This window comes from Hyla sarda, chromosome 9, assembly GCF_029499605.1.
Source record: "Hyla sarda isolate aHylSar1 chromosome 9, aHylSar1.hap1, whole genome shotgun sequence".
Classification (NCBI taxonomy): domain Eukaryota; kingdom Metazoa; phylum Chordata; class Amphibia; order Anura; family Hylidae; genus Hyla; species Hyla sarda.
The window spans coordinates 18,074,850-18,089,517 of record NC_079197.1 but is presented as its reverse complement, the minus strand read 5'-3'; the positions used below and the strand labels follow the sequence as shown (position 1 = coordinate 18,089,517).

At 44.6% G+C, this 14,668-nt stretch overlaps 1 protein-coding gene across 1 annotated transcript; it reads right to left on the bottom strand.

Moving 5' to 3' along the window:
- Window positions 1-139: 139 nt before the first annotated feature.
- Window positions 140-13,410, bottom strand: LOC130291401 (ubiquitin-like protein 4A). Its single transcript, XM_056540105.1, has 4 exons — window positions 13,244-13,410; window positions 8,466-8,571; window positions 5,346-5,521; window positions 140-349 (listed from the first exon to the last, which is right to left on the bottom strand). The coding sequence occupies exons 1-4, from the start codon at window positions 13,289-13,291 to the stop codon at window positions 239-241; spliced, it is 441 nt and encodes a 146-aa protein (XP_056396080.1). The 5' UTR covers window positions 13,292-13,410; the 3' UTR covers window positions 140-238.
- Window positions 13,411-14,668: the final 1,258 nt, after the last annotated feature.

Here is a 14,668-nt window from a genome sequence, read left to right as displayed (position 1 = left end):
CATATAACATGTACAATGTTCTGCTGACCAGCAAACCAAAGACCTACTGAAGTCGGCCATGTGTTGCTACTTTTTGTCTTTCAAGATGAAAAAAAAAAAAAAAACACAAAATAAAAAAAATAATTTTCCTGAACTCAGCTCCTGGTCATTTGGTATCTTTATTACACTTATGATCCCATTCAGTAGCGCTGTACAGGAGAGACAGGACAACACGTGGGGTGGAGGTATTACTATTATTTCAGTCCAGGAATCCGAGATCTATGGTTTCTGGCAGCTGTGGGTGGAGAATTCTCGTAGCCAATCGTTCAACATCATCAAGGCTAAGAAGAGAGAGACTGCGCTCGTAGTCCTGGAAATACAAAGAACAGATGACCAAAGGTAGAACTTCATAAAGGCCTTGTTCACATAGTGCAGGTTTGATGCAATAGCTGTATACTGATCTAGATTTGTTGTGTTAGAGTACCTGTCACCAAATAAAACTTTTAATATAGAGTTCTTGTGTAATTAGCAGACACTTTCCCATTTGCTTGCTTTTAAAATTATCAACATAAATATGTGTAAAATGTAATAGAAAAATAGTCAACTAGGTGGCGCTGTTCTGGTCCCTGCAGCAATTAATACTGGCCTGGCAGGAGACCAAACTCAGGAAGTGCTTCTCTACACTGAGCTTGATTGACAGCTGCACAGAGCCTCACTGAAAGCTACACAGAGCCTGAGGTCTTCTATTCATCACAGCACTGCAACCATGTGAGGGCAGAAGTGGTCCCCCAGCAGGCTTCAGTGAGGTCATGCCTGCTGGGAGATTGCATGTGAGCAAGAACAACTTTATGATACACAGCTTTTTAAAGGTCTGAAATTTTTTTTTTATGGTGGGAGGGGTGTTAGGAGTAGTTAGGGAACACAGCCTTAGTTCATTTAGAAAAGTTTATTAGGTGACAGTTACTCTTTAAACAAACCTATGGTTTGCAGTTATTAATCCCTAACTTAGTAATATCTTCATATAGAGCGTATTTACTGCAGATATTTCAATGTAAACACTGTAGAGCAATACAGTAGCAGTAAAGTGAGACTTAAAAGCAGTAATCTTTAAACTGTGGACCTTTAGCTGTTGCAAAACTACAACTCTCTCTCAGCTGTCTGGGCATGCTGGGAGTTGTAGTTTTCTGACAGCTGGAGGTCCACAGTTTGGAGATCACTCCATTAAAGAGTCCCTGTCATATCCTACAAAAAAAATAAGTTATCTTACTTAGTACCTTAGCCTGATAATGTACTTATAATTTTTTTGTGTGTCTAGCACCTTTATTTCTCTCACAAATACCTTCTTTCTGTTGCATACCTGGTTTATCATCCTGTGTTTTGGAGAGGGGGGGGGGGTGTCCTCACTCACCATGCATTCACTGCCTCCCTGAGTCTGCTCTTCATCCAGTCACTGCAGGCTGCTCTGTAACCCCCTCCTCTCTGTTTTCAGACAGGACAGGAGTGAGAACAGAGAAGTGCTAGTCCAACTCTAGCTTCCTGGACTTTGTCCCTGCCTGTGGTTCAGCTGGGACAAAGATGATGCTGCAGCCAGACAGGATTTGGGAACCTGGTGGTCTTATGAAGTTGCAGGACATTTATGAAGTATATAAGGTTAATGTTTTGCCAAGATGTACAACATATAAAAAGTTTTTGAATCTGACAGTGCCTATTGCTATTATATAGTGCCTATAATCTGACAGTGCCTATTGCTATTATATAGTGCCTATAATCTGACAGTGCCTATTGCTTTTATATAGAAGTGTACCTTTAACATGTCTCTGTGACATGTCAAAAGTTTTGATCGGTTGGGGGTCACAGTGCTGAGACCCCACTTATCTCCTGGACCATTCACAGAGGGAAAATAACAGAAGATCAAAACACGAGCATTAGTCTGCCAGTTCTATTTTCAAATAAGCAGTAAAATGCTTCACTATTCCATTGAAAATCTCGATAACTCTTCTCAGCAGTGGCGTTGCGACCCGGGTGCGGGGGGTGCGGCCCGCACCGGGTGACACCAACCTAATGGGGTGACACCAAGACGCTCCGCAGCACCCACACCCCCTCCCCAGCTACACTGACACCCCCTATGTGCTGTGTGTGCGGTGCGCCCGTCCGTTAGCAACCCCCCCCCTTTCAGTGCGCCCGTCCGTCATCACGCGCCCCCCCTCTCACCTTCACCAGTACTGTGCCCGGCCTCCGCTCCCACGTCTGCGCCGGCCTGACGTCACACCGCATGGCCGCGCAGGGGGACGTCAGTTACGTCACTCGCATTGCGCCCAGTGAGAAGGATCGCTGCGCTGGATGGGTGAGTGTGTGTCTCTATCTATGTTTGTGTGTGTGACTCTGTGTGTGTGTGTGTGTGTGTGTGTGTGTGTGAGACTGTGTGTGTTTGTGTGACTCTCTGAGTGTGTGTGTGACTCTGTATTTGTGTGACTGTGTGTTTGTGTGACTCTGTGTGTGTGTGTGACTCTGTGTGTGTTTGTGTGACTGTGTGTGTGTGTGACTCTGTGTGTGACTGTGTGTGTGTGTGACTGTGTGTCTGTCTGCGAGTGTGTGTCTCTCTGACTGTGTGTGTTTGTGTGTGTGTCTCTCTGTGTTGTATGTGTTTTTATTTTTGTGTGTGTGTGTGTGTGTGTGGGGAGACTGACGCATTGTGGGGAACCTGCAAGGGAACCTGCGGCCTAATGTGGGGAGTCTATGCTACCTAATGTGGGGAGTCTATGCTACCTAATGTGGGGAGTCTATGCTACCTAATGTGCGGAGTATATGCTACCTAATGTGCGGAGTCTATGCTACCTAATGTGCGGAGTCTATGCTACCTAATGTGCGGAGTCTATGCTAGCTAATGTGGGGAATCTGTGCTACCGAATGTGGGGAAACTGCTACCTAATGTGGGGAATCTGTGCTACCTAATATGGGGAAATTGCTACCTAATGTGGGGTAACTGGTACCTACCTAATGTGGGGAAACTGGTACCAAATGTGGGGAATCTATGCTGCCTAATGTGGGGAAAAGATGCTACCTAATGTGGGGAAAAGATGCTACCTAATGTGGGGAAACTGCTACCTACCTAATGTGGGGGAACTGCTGCCTACCTAATGCTCCCCCCCCCCTGGCAGGAGCACCCTCATCATCCACCAGCAACTATACCCCCCCCCCCCCCCCGCAGCACCTCCATCAGCAGATCCTGATGGTGGATGATGGCGGTGCTCCTGCCAGGAGGATGATCCTGCCGATGGATGATGGGGGTGATGCTGCCAGGGGGGATGGCCAGTAGCACCCTCATCATCCTTCAGCAACACCCCCCCCCAGTAGTAGCACCCCGATCATCCACTAGCAACACCACCAATACCCCCCTCCCGTGGTAATAGCATCAGCTAACGGATGTTGAGGGGTGTTACTGCGGTTGTGGTATTATATTCAGAGGGTGCACTGTATAGCAACGTTATATTCAGAGGGCGCAGTTTGTGGTAGTGTTATATTCAGAGGGCGCAGTGGGTGGTAGTATTATATTCAGAGGGCCCAGTTTGTGGTAGTATTATTAGAGATGATGAACTTACAGTAAATTCGATTCGTCACGAACTTGTCGGCTCAGCAGTTGATGGCTTATCCTGCGTAAATTAGTTCAGCCTCCAGGTGCTCCGGTGGGCTGGAAAAGGTGGATACATTCATAACAAAGATTCTCCTAGGACAATATCCACCTTTTCCAGCCCACGGGAGCACCTCAAAGCTGAACTAATTTATGCAGGAAAAGCCATCAACTGCCGAGCCGAGAAGTTTGTGACGAGTTGAATTTACTGTAGTTTGCTCATCTCTAAGTATTATATTCAGAGGGCGCAGTGGGTGGTAGTAATATATTCAGAGTGCACAGTATGTGTTGGTATTATATTCAGAGGGTACAGTATGTGATAGTATTATATTCAGGGGTACAGTATGTGGCAGATTTATATTCAGAGGGTACAGTATATGGTAGTATATTCAGAGGGTACAGTATGTGATGGTATTATATTCAGAATGTACAGTGTGTGGTAGTATTATATTCAGAGGGTACAGTATGTGGCAGATTTATATTCAGAGGGTACAGTGTGTGACGGTATATTCAGAGGGTACAGTATGTGGCAGATTTATATTCAGAGTGTACAGTATGTGTTGGTATATTCAGAATGTACAGTATGCGGTAGTATTATTTTCAGTGGGTACGGTGTATGGAAGGTTTATAATCAAAGAGTATAGTGTATAGTAGTATTATATTTAGAGGATACAGTGTCTGTCAGGTTTATAATAATAATTGTTTTCATATAGAGGATGAGAATGCGCTGACATAGTGAGGAGACGTCTGGGCGTCACATTCTACAGAGAGAAGTTTTAGCTGGACCAGGCGGTATGTACCATCTGAATTAGATAAGGGAAGACTGTAGAGAAGACGTCACTGATATCATTGTACATTCTCCTCTCTATGTCCTATTAGAGCTGTAATCGCTTGTCAGTTCTACAGTTATGGTCAGTGAAACTACAACTCCCAGCATAACCTCACCACTGCATAAAGGGGTACTCTACTGGAAAACATTTTTTTTAATCAACTGGTGCTACAAAGTTAAACAGATTTGTAAATTACTTCTATTTAAAAATCTTAATCCTTCCAGTACTTATTAGCTGCTGTATAAGCGATTCACAGGAAGTTATTTTCTTTTTTAATTTCTTTTCTGTCTGACCACAGTGCTCTGTGCTGACACCTCTGTCCATGTCAGGAACTGTCCAGAGTAGGAGTAAATTCCCATAGCAAACCTATCCTGCTCTGGACAGTTCCTGACATGGACAGAGGTGTCAGCGAATAGCACTGTGGTCAGATTGGAAAGAACTACGCAACTTCCTGTGGAGCATACACCAGCTTATAAGTACTGTAAGTATTAAGATTTTAAATAGAAGTAATTTAAAAATCTGTTTAACTTTCTGGCACCAGTTGATATAAAAGTAAATGTTTTCCAGTGGAGTACCCCTTTAAGTAATTCTGGGAGCTGTATATTTAAATGGTGAAAACTTCTTTAACACTTTCCCATTCTGTGGCAGCTGGTATATCTGATTATTATACTGGAATTTCTCACAATGCGCTACAACAGTGGTGTCTGTCACAACAGGCTAAAAACTTTCTGGGGGGAGGGGGTAGGTATGGGGGTGACACCATTTTCTACCGCACCGGGTGACACCAACCCTAGCAACGCCACTGCTTCTCAGTTGTACATTATTTAAGCCTGTATGTCTACTGCTTATTTGGTTTCACTTACCAGAACATGGGCAGCCACTATTAAGGCTATTAACCTATTAGTTACCTTTTGTACATACTCCAGAACTCTCTCGGCATCAGAGGGGCTAAAGTGCTTCCCCAGGATGACAGCCAGGGATTTCCAAACTGCGTTTCCTCCGACCTCCAGTGAGGATCGTTCCTTTACCATTAGATTCAGTCTTGCACCAGGCCCAATGGAGTAAAAAGAAAGACTATGCTCATCTAAAAAAAAGAAAAAAAAAAAAAAAAGGAGAATTATGACTTGCCAATAATATGGTTCATGAGTCCATCATGACAGCACCATAGAAGGAGAATGTTCCCCATTGGTCCTAATAGGAAAAGGAAACAGAGGTTTAATTGTCCCTTCCACAGTGACCCCTCAATGGTTTACAAAATCCTTATTAAAGGACAACTGCAGCGCTATGACACTTATCCCCTATCCACAGGATAGGGGATAAGTGTTTGATTGTGGGGGTCCGACCGCTGGGACCCCCCCTCGATCTCCCTAACGGGGCGCCGCCATTAGCGCTCATGGCCTTTTTGACTTAGGAGGAACTTTTCAAGAGCCAAGCTTTCCTTTGTATAAGATGGCCGTCTCTTTGAGGAAGGCTGCTGCACCAGAATTTCCAAGCGGAATTTTTCTGCTGGATTTGACTTGGAAATTCCGCCTGTATTTTAAGGTTAGTGCAGCGATGCTGCTGTCAGTTCACACCGAGTAATTCAAGAGGAATTTACTCGAGTAATTCCTCTTGAATTCTCTGCTCCAAATGAATGCACATCTCCTCTGCCCATTGACTTTAATGTTGAATTCCGACGTTGAATTCCTTTCCGCTTGAAGAAAGAACATGTTATCACTAAAGAGAATGTTACCAGCACCACCCTGGGGTTACTCGCAAATGAAAATGAAGAGTGATTAACATGTAGCGGAAACTTATGCCCATGCCACAATGAATAACTGGGGTGCAGGCGTCAGAAATGTAGATGCATGGAACAATATTACCTTGATAGAAGAATATGAACACAGCACTCACCAGGTAGTTATTCAAAGGTGCGTTTCTTTATTGGATTAAAAGTCCAGCGACATACACAGGCAGGGGAGTAGGTGAACCAGCATGCAGGGGGTGGGGGAGGTAGGCGACGGACCGTTGCGCGCATGTAGCGCTTCGTCAGGCCCCCTGCACGCCGGTTCACCATCTCCCCTGCCTGTGTATGCTGCTGGATTTTTATCCAATAAAGAAAACGCACCTTTGAATAACTACCCGGTGAGTGCTGTGTTCATATTTTTCTATCAAGTTAATATTGTTCCCTTTAAAAGGGGTACTCCGGTGGAAAACATTTTATTTTATTTTTTTTAATCAACTGGTGCCAGAAAGTTAAACAGATTTGTAAATTACTTCTATTAAAAATCTTTACCCTTCCAGTACTTTTTAGCAGCTGTGTGCCGCAGAGGAAATTATTTTCTTTTTTAATTTCTTTTTTGTCTTGTCCACAGTGCTCTCTTCTGACACCTGATGCCCGTATCAGGAACTGTCCAGAGCAGGAGAAAATCCCCATAGCAAACCTCTGCTGCTCTGGACAGTTCCTGACATGGGCAGAGGTGTCAGCAGAGAGCACTGTGGACTAGACAAAAAAAAAAGAAATTAAAAAAGAAATGAATTCCCTCTGTAGCATACAGCTGGTAAAAAGTACTGGAAGGGTAAAAGATTTTTTTAATAGAAGTCATTTACAAATCTGACAACAAAAGAAAAAAAAAAAAAAAAAAAAAAAAAAAACAGAGTCTCAGCTCACCTGGGGCGTGCACGGCTACCTCCAACCAAAGCAGAAAAAAGTAGAAAAAGGCCAGCACGGCTGAATAAAATCTTCAAAACTTTATTCACGAATCCTCGTTAAAAACCTTCATGGTGGCAGAAGGACACGGACATATACAAAAGTAGAAAATATTGCACATGGAAAAACGGTCCCAAACAAGGCTGACGCGTTTCAGGTTGCTATACCCTTACTCATAGCTTGCCAATACTCAAATGAGAACGCCTTATATACTACAAGGCCATCCCTTCCATTAGGAAGGGGAGGGACATCTTATGTCAGTGTGCAATCCAACACAAGTAAAACCAGGAAAATACATGCATAATTAAAAAACGCACATATAAAATCCAATAGGACTAAATAACAGCTATGAGAAACAAAACAAATAATGAATTTTTTAGTAATGTAGTATTAAATCCGTCTTATTATTCAGGCCATGCGGATGTGTGCAATTCAACAAATAAATCCACATAATCTTTCTATTGTGAAGAATGCGTATAAGATCCCCTCCTCTCTTGCTTCTTTTGATTTTTTCAATACCATAAAAACGCAAGGACGATATGTCTGAATCATGTTTAAGAAAAAAATGTTTTGAGACATTAGACATGCTAGGTAGCAAAGGACCTGCGGCATGCCTGATATGCTCCTGCATTCTCTTTTTTAAGGTGCGTTTAGTGCTACCTACATAATCCATTTTACAAGTAGTGCAGGTGACTCTATATATTACGAGGACCGTTTTTCCATGTGCAATATTTTCTACTTTTGTATATGTCCGTGTACTTCTGGCACCATGAAGGTTTTTAACGAGGATTCGTGAATAAAGTTTTGAAGATTTCATTCAGCCGTGCTGGCCTTTTTCTACTTTTTTCTCATTTACAAATCTGTTTAACTCTCTGGCACCAGTTGATTTAAAAAAAAAAAAATATATATATATATTATATATTTTCCACCGGAGTACCCCTTTAAATGGAACAATATTACCTTAATAGAAGAATATGAACACAGCACTCACCAGGTAGTTATTCAAAGGTGCATTTTCTTTATTGGATTAAAAGTCCAGTGGCATACACAGGCAGGGGAGAAGGTGAACCAGCGTGCAGGGAGCCTGACGAAGCGCTACGTGTGTGCAACAGTCCGTCAGCCCCCCCCATACTGGCTCACCTACTCCCCTGCCTGTGTATGCCGCTGGACTTTTAATCCAATAAAGAAAACGCACCTTTGAATAACTACCCGCTGAGTGCTGTGTTCATATTCTTCTATCAAGGTAATATTGTTCCCTTTAACAAGAATGAAGAAGGACATAAATAAAATAAAATCAGAAACATTAAGAAAGCTCAGAATACACATGGGACGTGCGTACCTGACAGCGCTTTACCCCTGAACAACAATCTCTGCTGCGACACCGGCACCTGTAACTTTTCTTCTACTTGTCTTTTTACTGCAAGAATTGTGTCATTCTCGGAGACCTGGTAAAGTAAAACACAAGAGTAATGTAGTAGTAATGTAGAGCTCTGTGTACTCGAGAACAGTGGTCTCCAAAATGTGGCCACTCCAGATGTTGCAAAGCTACAACTCCCAGCATGCCCGGACAGCCGTTGGCTGTCCGGGCATGCTGGGAGTTGTAGCTTTGCAACATCTGAAGGGCCCAAATTTTGAACACCACTGTTCTAGGCCATGGTAACATTAACAACGGCAATTGGAGGACATGATCATGCTGCTGCACATCACTATGGATGTGACGAGTAACCAATAAAGAAACAAAAAAAATAATAATAATAATTAATAAATACATACATATATATATATATATATATATATATATATATATATATATATATATATACATACACACACACACACACATATATACACATACACACACAGTACAGACCAAAAGTTTGGACACCTTCTCATTCAGAGTTTTCTTTATTTTCATGACTATGAGAATTGTAGATTCACACTGAAGGCATCAAAACTATGAATTAACACATGTGGAATTATATACATAACAAAAAAGTGTGAAACAACTGAAAATATGTCATATTCTAGGTTCTTCAAAGTAGACACCTTTTGCTTTGATTACTGCTTTGCACACTCTTGGCATTCTCTTGTTGAGCTTCAAGAGGTAGTCACCTGAAATGGTCTTCACTTCACAGGTGTGATGGTGTAGAGGAGGAGGTGTGATGGTGTGGGGGAGGAGGTGTGATGGTGGTGGGGGGGGCTTTGCTGGTGACACTGTTGGGGATTTATTCAAAATAGAAGGCATACTGACCCAGCATGGCTACCACAGCATCTGGCAGCGGCTGCTATTCCATCCGGTTTGCGTTTAGTAGGACCAACAGGACAATGACCCCAAACACCTCCAGGCTGTGTAAGGGCTATTTACCCAAGAAGGAGAGTGATGGGGTGCTGCGCCAGATGACCTGGCCTCCACAGTCACCGGACCTGAACCCAATCGAGATGGTTTGGGGTGAGATGGACCGCAGAGTGAAGGTAAAAAGGGCCAACAAGTGCTAAGGATCTCTGGGAACTCCTTCAACACTGTTGGAAAACCATTTCAGGTGACTACCTCTTAAAGCTCAACAAGAGAATGCCAAGAGCGTGCAAAGCAGTAATCAAAGGAACAGGTGGCTAGAACCTAGAATATGACATATTTTCAGTTGTTTCACACTTTTTTGTTATGTCTATAATTCCACATGTGTTAATTCATAGTTTTGATGCCTTCAGTGTGAATCTACAATTCTCATAGTCATGAAAATAAAGAAAACTCTGAATGAGAAGGTGTGTCCAAACTTTTGGTCTGTACTAGTCTCCGAAGGGGGGGGGGGGGTGTCTCAGAGAACTCGAGAGTATGGAAAGTTGAGCAGTGCGAGCCGTGCCCCCATAAAGGAGATCGTGGGGATCCCAGCGGTCAGACGCCCCGCGATCAGACACTTGTGCCCTATCCTGTGGATAGGGGATAAGTTGTGTTTTCTGGAGTTCCCCTATATCTACAGATGGCCCATCCTGTGGATAGCCCAAATTTATTAATTTTTTTTCCGGGAAAATCTCTTTAAACCTACTGTCCAGCATAGCACGGTTTCATGTATGGCTTAGGGTTCCATAGTCATCCTTATATAAAGGGGTATTCCAATGTTTAAAAATGTATCCCCTATACACAGGATAGAGGATGGGGGTCTGATCATGGTGGGAGGGTGTCCGTCCTCTAAGACCCTCTACAAATATCCAAATCGGGCCAGTCTCTCCCTGTGCATTGAGCGTGGGGTTGGCGGGGATACACATCTCTCAGGTATCATTGCTACTCCCATAGACAATGCATGGAGCTAATCCCGACCTCACGCTCCATGCAGCAGGGAGAGATTTGGGGCCCGTTCTGAAGATCGTCCCCTGCAATCAAAAACTTATCCCCTATAGTGCTGGGCGATATACCGGTTCATACCGAATACCGGTGTGTTTTTTCTGTACGGTGTGAATTCTTCCCTATACTGCAATACTGGTCGGGCCCTTCCCCCCTCGAATGAATGAATTATCAGCCACAGTGCGCTTAGAAACTAATCATATATGACCCACGGGCACTGTCCTGCTTCCCCCCCCTACCGAATGAATGAACCATCAGCCGCAGCGCTGTCCCCACATCGGGGGACTAATCATGTTACCCACAGGCGCTGCTCTCCTTCTCCTCCTGTGAGCCGCGGCGCTGGAAATGAATGAGTTGTGAGCCGCGGCGCTGGAAATGAATGAGTTGTGAGCCGCGGCGCTGGAAATGAATGAGTTGTGAGCCGCGGCGCTGGAAATGAATGAGTTGTGAGCCGCGGCGCTGGAAATGAATGAGTTGTGAGCCGCGGCGCTGGAAATGAATGAGTTGTGAGCCGCGGCGCTGGAAATGAATGAGTTGTGAGCCGCGGCGCTGGAAATGAATGAGTTGTGAGCCGCGGCGCTGGAAATGAATGAGTTGTGAGCCGCGGCGCTGGAAATGAATGAGTTGTGAGCCGCGGCGCTGGAAATGAATGAGTTGTGAGCCGCGGCGCTGGAAATGAATGAGTTGTGAGCCGCGGCGCTGGAAATGAATGAGTTGTGAGCCGCGGCGCTGGAAATGAATGAGTTGTGAGCCGCGGCGCTGGAAATGAATGAGTTGTGAGCCGCGGCGCTGGAAATGAATGAGTTGTGAGCCGCGGCGCTGGAAATGAATGAGTTGTGAGCCGCGGCGCTGGAAATGAATGAGTTGTGAGCCGCGGCGCTGGAAATGAATGAGTTGTGAGCTGCGGCGCTGGAAATGAATGAGTTGTGAGCTGCGGCGCTGGAAATAAGTGAGTTGAGAGCCGTGGGCACAGGACAGAGAACGGAAGCTGTCACCTCCCCCTGCAAGCGCTAAAAGCCAATGGGCCGCGGGCACTGCAGAACTTCTGATCCAGCGACACGGATCACAGGAGGAACAGGAGAGCAGCGCCTGTGGGTAACATGAATAGTCCCCCGATGTGGGGACAGCGCTGCAGCTGATAGTTCATTCATTCGGTGGGGGGGGGGGGGAGTAAAAGCAGGACAGCGCCCACGGGTCATATATGATTAGTTTCCAAGCGCACTGCGGCTGATAATTCATTCAAAAGGTAGGGGGGGGGGGGGGGGGGAAGAGTATGGTGGTGATGGGGAAATGAAAAAAAAAATATCGTCAATTACCGCCAATATCCGTCAATAACCGCCATAAGTTTGAAGAATACCGTGACACACATTTTTTGGTCATACCGCCCAGCACTACTATACTGTACATTTTTTTTTTCTTAAATGGTGGAATACCCCTTTAAAAAGGTAGAGTATATGGATCTCCAGATGGTGATACAATCTTCCAGGATGCCGATGCTTCTATCCACACACTGCTCTGTGCATGGATCTTAGAGGAAGTGACACACTGTACCCTGACCGGCCGGTCACCAGGCCGGAATATTATGGAGCCTGTGTGGGGCGCTCTTGAGAACAAGGTGAAGCATCGATCCCCACCTCCTGCTTCCAAAACCTGTATTATTTGAGTAGTGTAATAAAAAATTATGTCAAAATATATCATTAATCGCAACATCAAATGAGAAATTTGCCAAACTACAACTCCCATCATGCCCTGACAGCCGAAGGCTGTCAGGGCATGATGGGAGTTGTAGTTTGGCAACTGCTGGAGGTTCACAGGCCAGGAAAAACTATGGTGTCCATAAAAAGTGGCACAAAGTCAGCCGCAACGCTCGTTGTTATGGTTGCTATGGGGCCAGTCTCCGCAGTTTCCATCTGGCAGTCGGACGCTTCAGGGTTAATGGAAGCCATTGTTGTAGTCGTAGTCAGAGGGAATCATAAACTGTCTAATCCCAGTTTCCGCAGTATCCACCTGACAGTCGGTCTCTTCAGGGTTAATGGAAGTCATTGTTGTAGTCAGAGGGAGTCATAAACGGTCTAATCCAAGTCTCCGCAGTTTCCATCTGACAGTCGGACTCTTCAGGGTTAATGGAAGTCATTGTTGTAGTTTTAGTCAGAGGGAGTCATAAACTGTCTAATCTAATCTGTCACCTGATAAAAAGGGGCCGCCGCCGCCATGATTGGGGCACTACCAAGTAACTAGACGTGCCTTCGGCTTGTCAGGGCATGATGGGAGTTGTAGTTTAGCAACCGCCGGAGATCCACCGACCAGGTAACGCTAAGGTGTCCCTGAAAAGTGGCACACGGTCAGCCACGGCGCTCGTCGTTATGGTTGCTATGGGGCCAGTCTCCGCAGTATCCATCCGATTATCGGATTCTGAAGGTTTAGCGGAAGTCATCGTCGTAGTCGTAGTCAGAGGGAGCCATAAGCTGTCTGATCTTGAACACAAGGCACTCATGTGATTTAAAGGGTCCGTCGCCACGAATGGGACAGTACTGGAGGGTGACAGTCACATGACTGCGCCAAATATGCCATCACGTACCCCGCGTCACAGTCGCCATGAAGTGGACATCTCACTGTGGCACTACTGCTACATACATGGCCCTGGTGAACACTGTGCCCTTTATATGGGTTCAGTCCATGTATACATTACTATAGGAGCAGCACAACACAGCTGTACCCCTGGGTGCCCACACTATCGTACCCTGTGTGGCACTATGTACAGTGCCCACCACCCCCGGTACCTGCAGGTTGGTCTCCTTTCCTTTTAACGCTTTCACCGTAAGCTGCATCTCCGGGTCCAGCCGGGATCACCATAGATTCCCTGGCGACAGCTAGAGCGTCTGGAAGTTCAGGGGTGAAGTCCTCCGAGAAGCGAGTGACGTCACAGGCAGCGCCTGCCGGAGAGTGTGTGTGTATAAAGGGGCGGAGCGTGCCGTCGACGTCACGCCGTTCTGCTGCCGCATGTGGCCGGCAGGTGGTGCTGTTTATTAGGTTGTTATAACTACCATTATCTAAGGTTGTTATAACTACAATGATCCATTATAGGCCAAACCACAGAGGTCACCCCTCACCATTCAAACTCTAAAGCTTTATTAAAATGTGGTGTCCCGGTACAGGACTTGGTCCTGTCACTTTGTCTGGAGTCCCCTCAGCCAGAGTCCCTCCATGCTAATGGGCTCTCCTGAAGGGCTAACCCCTAGTTGGCTCTTAATATGGTAATATTTAATGTATATATTTATATATTTAATTAATCTAGGATACCTCTGTATAGGACCTTAGAGGTCACGTGCCTTTAATTTATGTTATGCTATGGTTTAACCCCTTAAGGACACGGAGGTTTTTCCGTTTTTGCATTTTCGTTTTTTCCTCCTTACATTTAAAAAATCATAACTCTTTCAATTTTGCACCTAAAAATCCATATGATGGCTTATTTTTTGCGTCAGCAATTCTACCAAAAATCTACGGCAAAACGGGAAAAAAAATCATTGTGCGACAAAATTGAAAAAAAACGCCATTTTGTAAATTTTGGGGGCTTCCGTTTCTACACAGTACATTTTTCGGAAAAAATGACACCTTCTCTTTATTCTGTAGGTCCATACGATTAAAATGATCCCCTACTTGTATAGGTTTGATTTTGTCGTACTTCTGGAAAAAATCACAACTACATGCAGGAAAATGTATATGTTTAAAATTGTCATCTTCTGATTTTTACGCGTATGGGGCGGTATGAGGGCTCATTTTTTGCACCGTGATCTGAACTTTTTAGCGGTACATTTTTGCATTGATAGGACTTATTGATGACTTCATGATATAAAAAGTGACCAAAAATGCACTATTGTGGACTTTGGAATTTTTTTGCGCGTACGCCATTGACCGTGCGGTTAAATTATTGATATATTTTTATAATTCGAACATTTCCGCACTCGGCGATACCACATATGTTTATTTTTATTTACACAGTTTTTTTTTAAATGGGAAAAGGGGGGTGATTCAAACTTTTATTAGGGAAGGGGTTACATGATTTTTATTCACTTTTTCACTTTTTTTTTGCAATGTTATAGCTCCTATAGGGGGCTATAACACTGCAGACACTGACCTTTTACATTGATCAGTGGTTTCTCATAAGAAACCATTGATCGATGATTCTGCCGCTTGACTGCTCATGC

Excerpts from the sequence above, each read along its gene's own strand:
- LOC130291401 (XM_056540105.1), bottom strand. The coding sequence starts at position 13,291 with ATGCAGCTTACGGTGAAAGCGTTAAAAGGAAAGGAGACCAACCTGCAG. Across the intron at positions 8,572-13,243 it reads GAAAGGAGACCAACCTGCAG|GTCTCCGAGAATGACACAAT; the intron begins GTACCGGGGGTG and ends TTACTTTACCAG. Across the intron at positions 350-5,345 it reads TTCTGGAGTATGTACAAAAG|GACTACGAGCGCAGTCTCTC; the intron begins GTAACTAATAGG and ends TTGTATTTCCAG.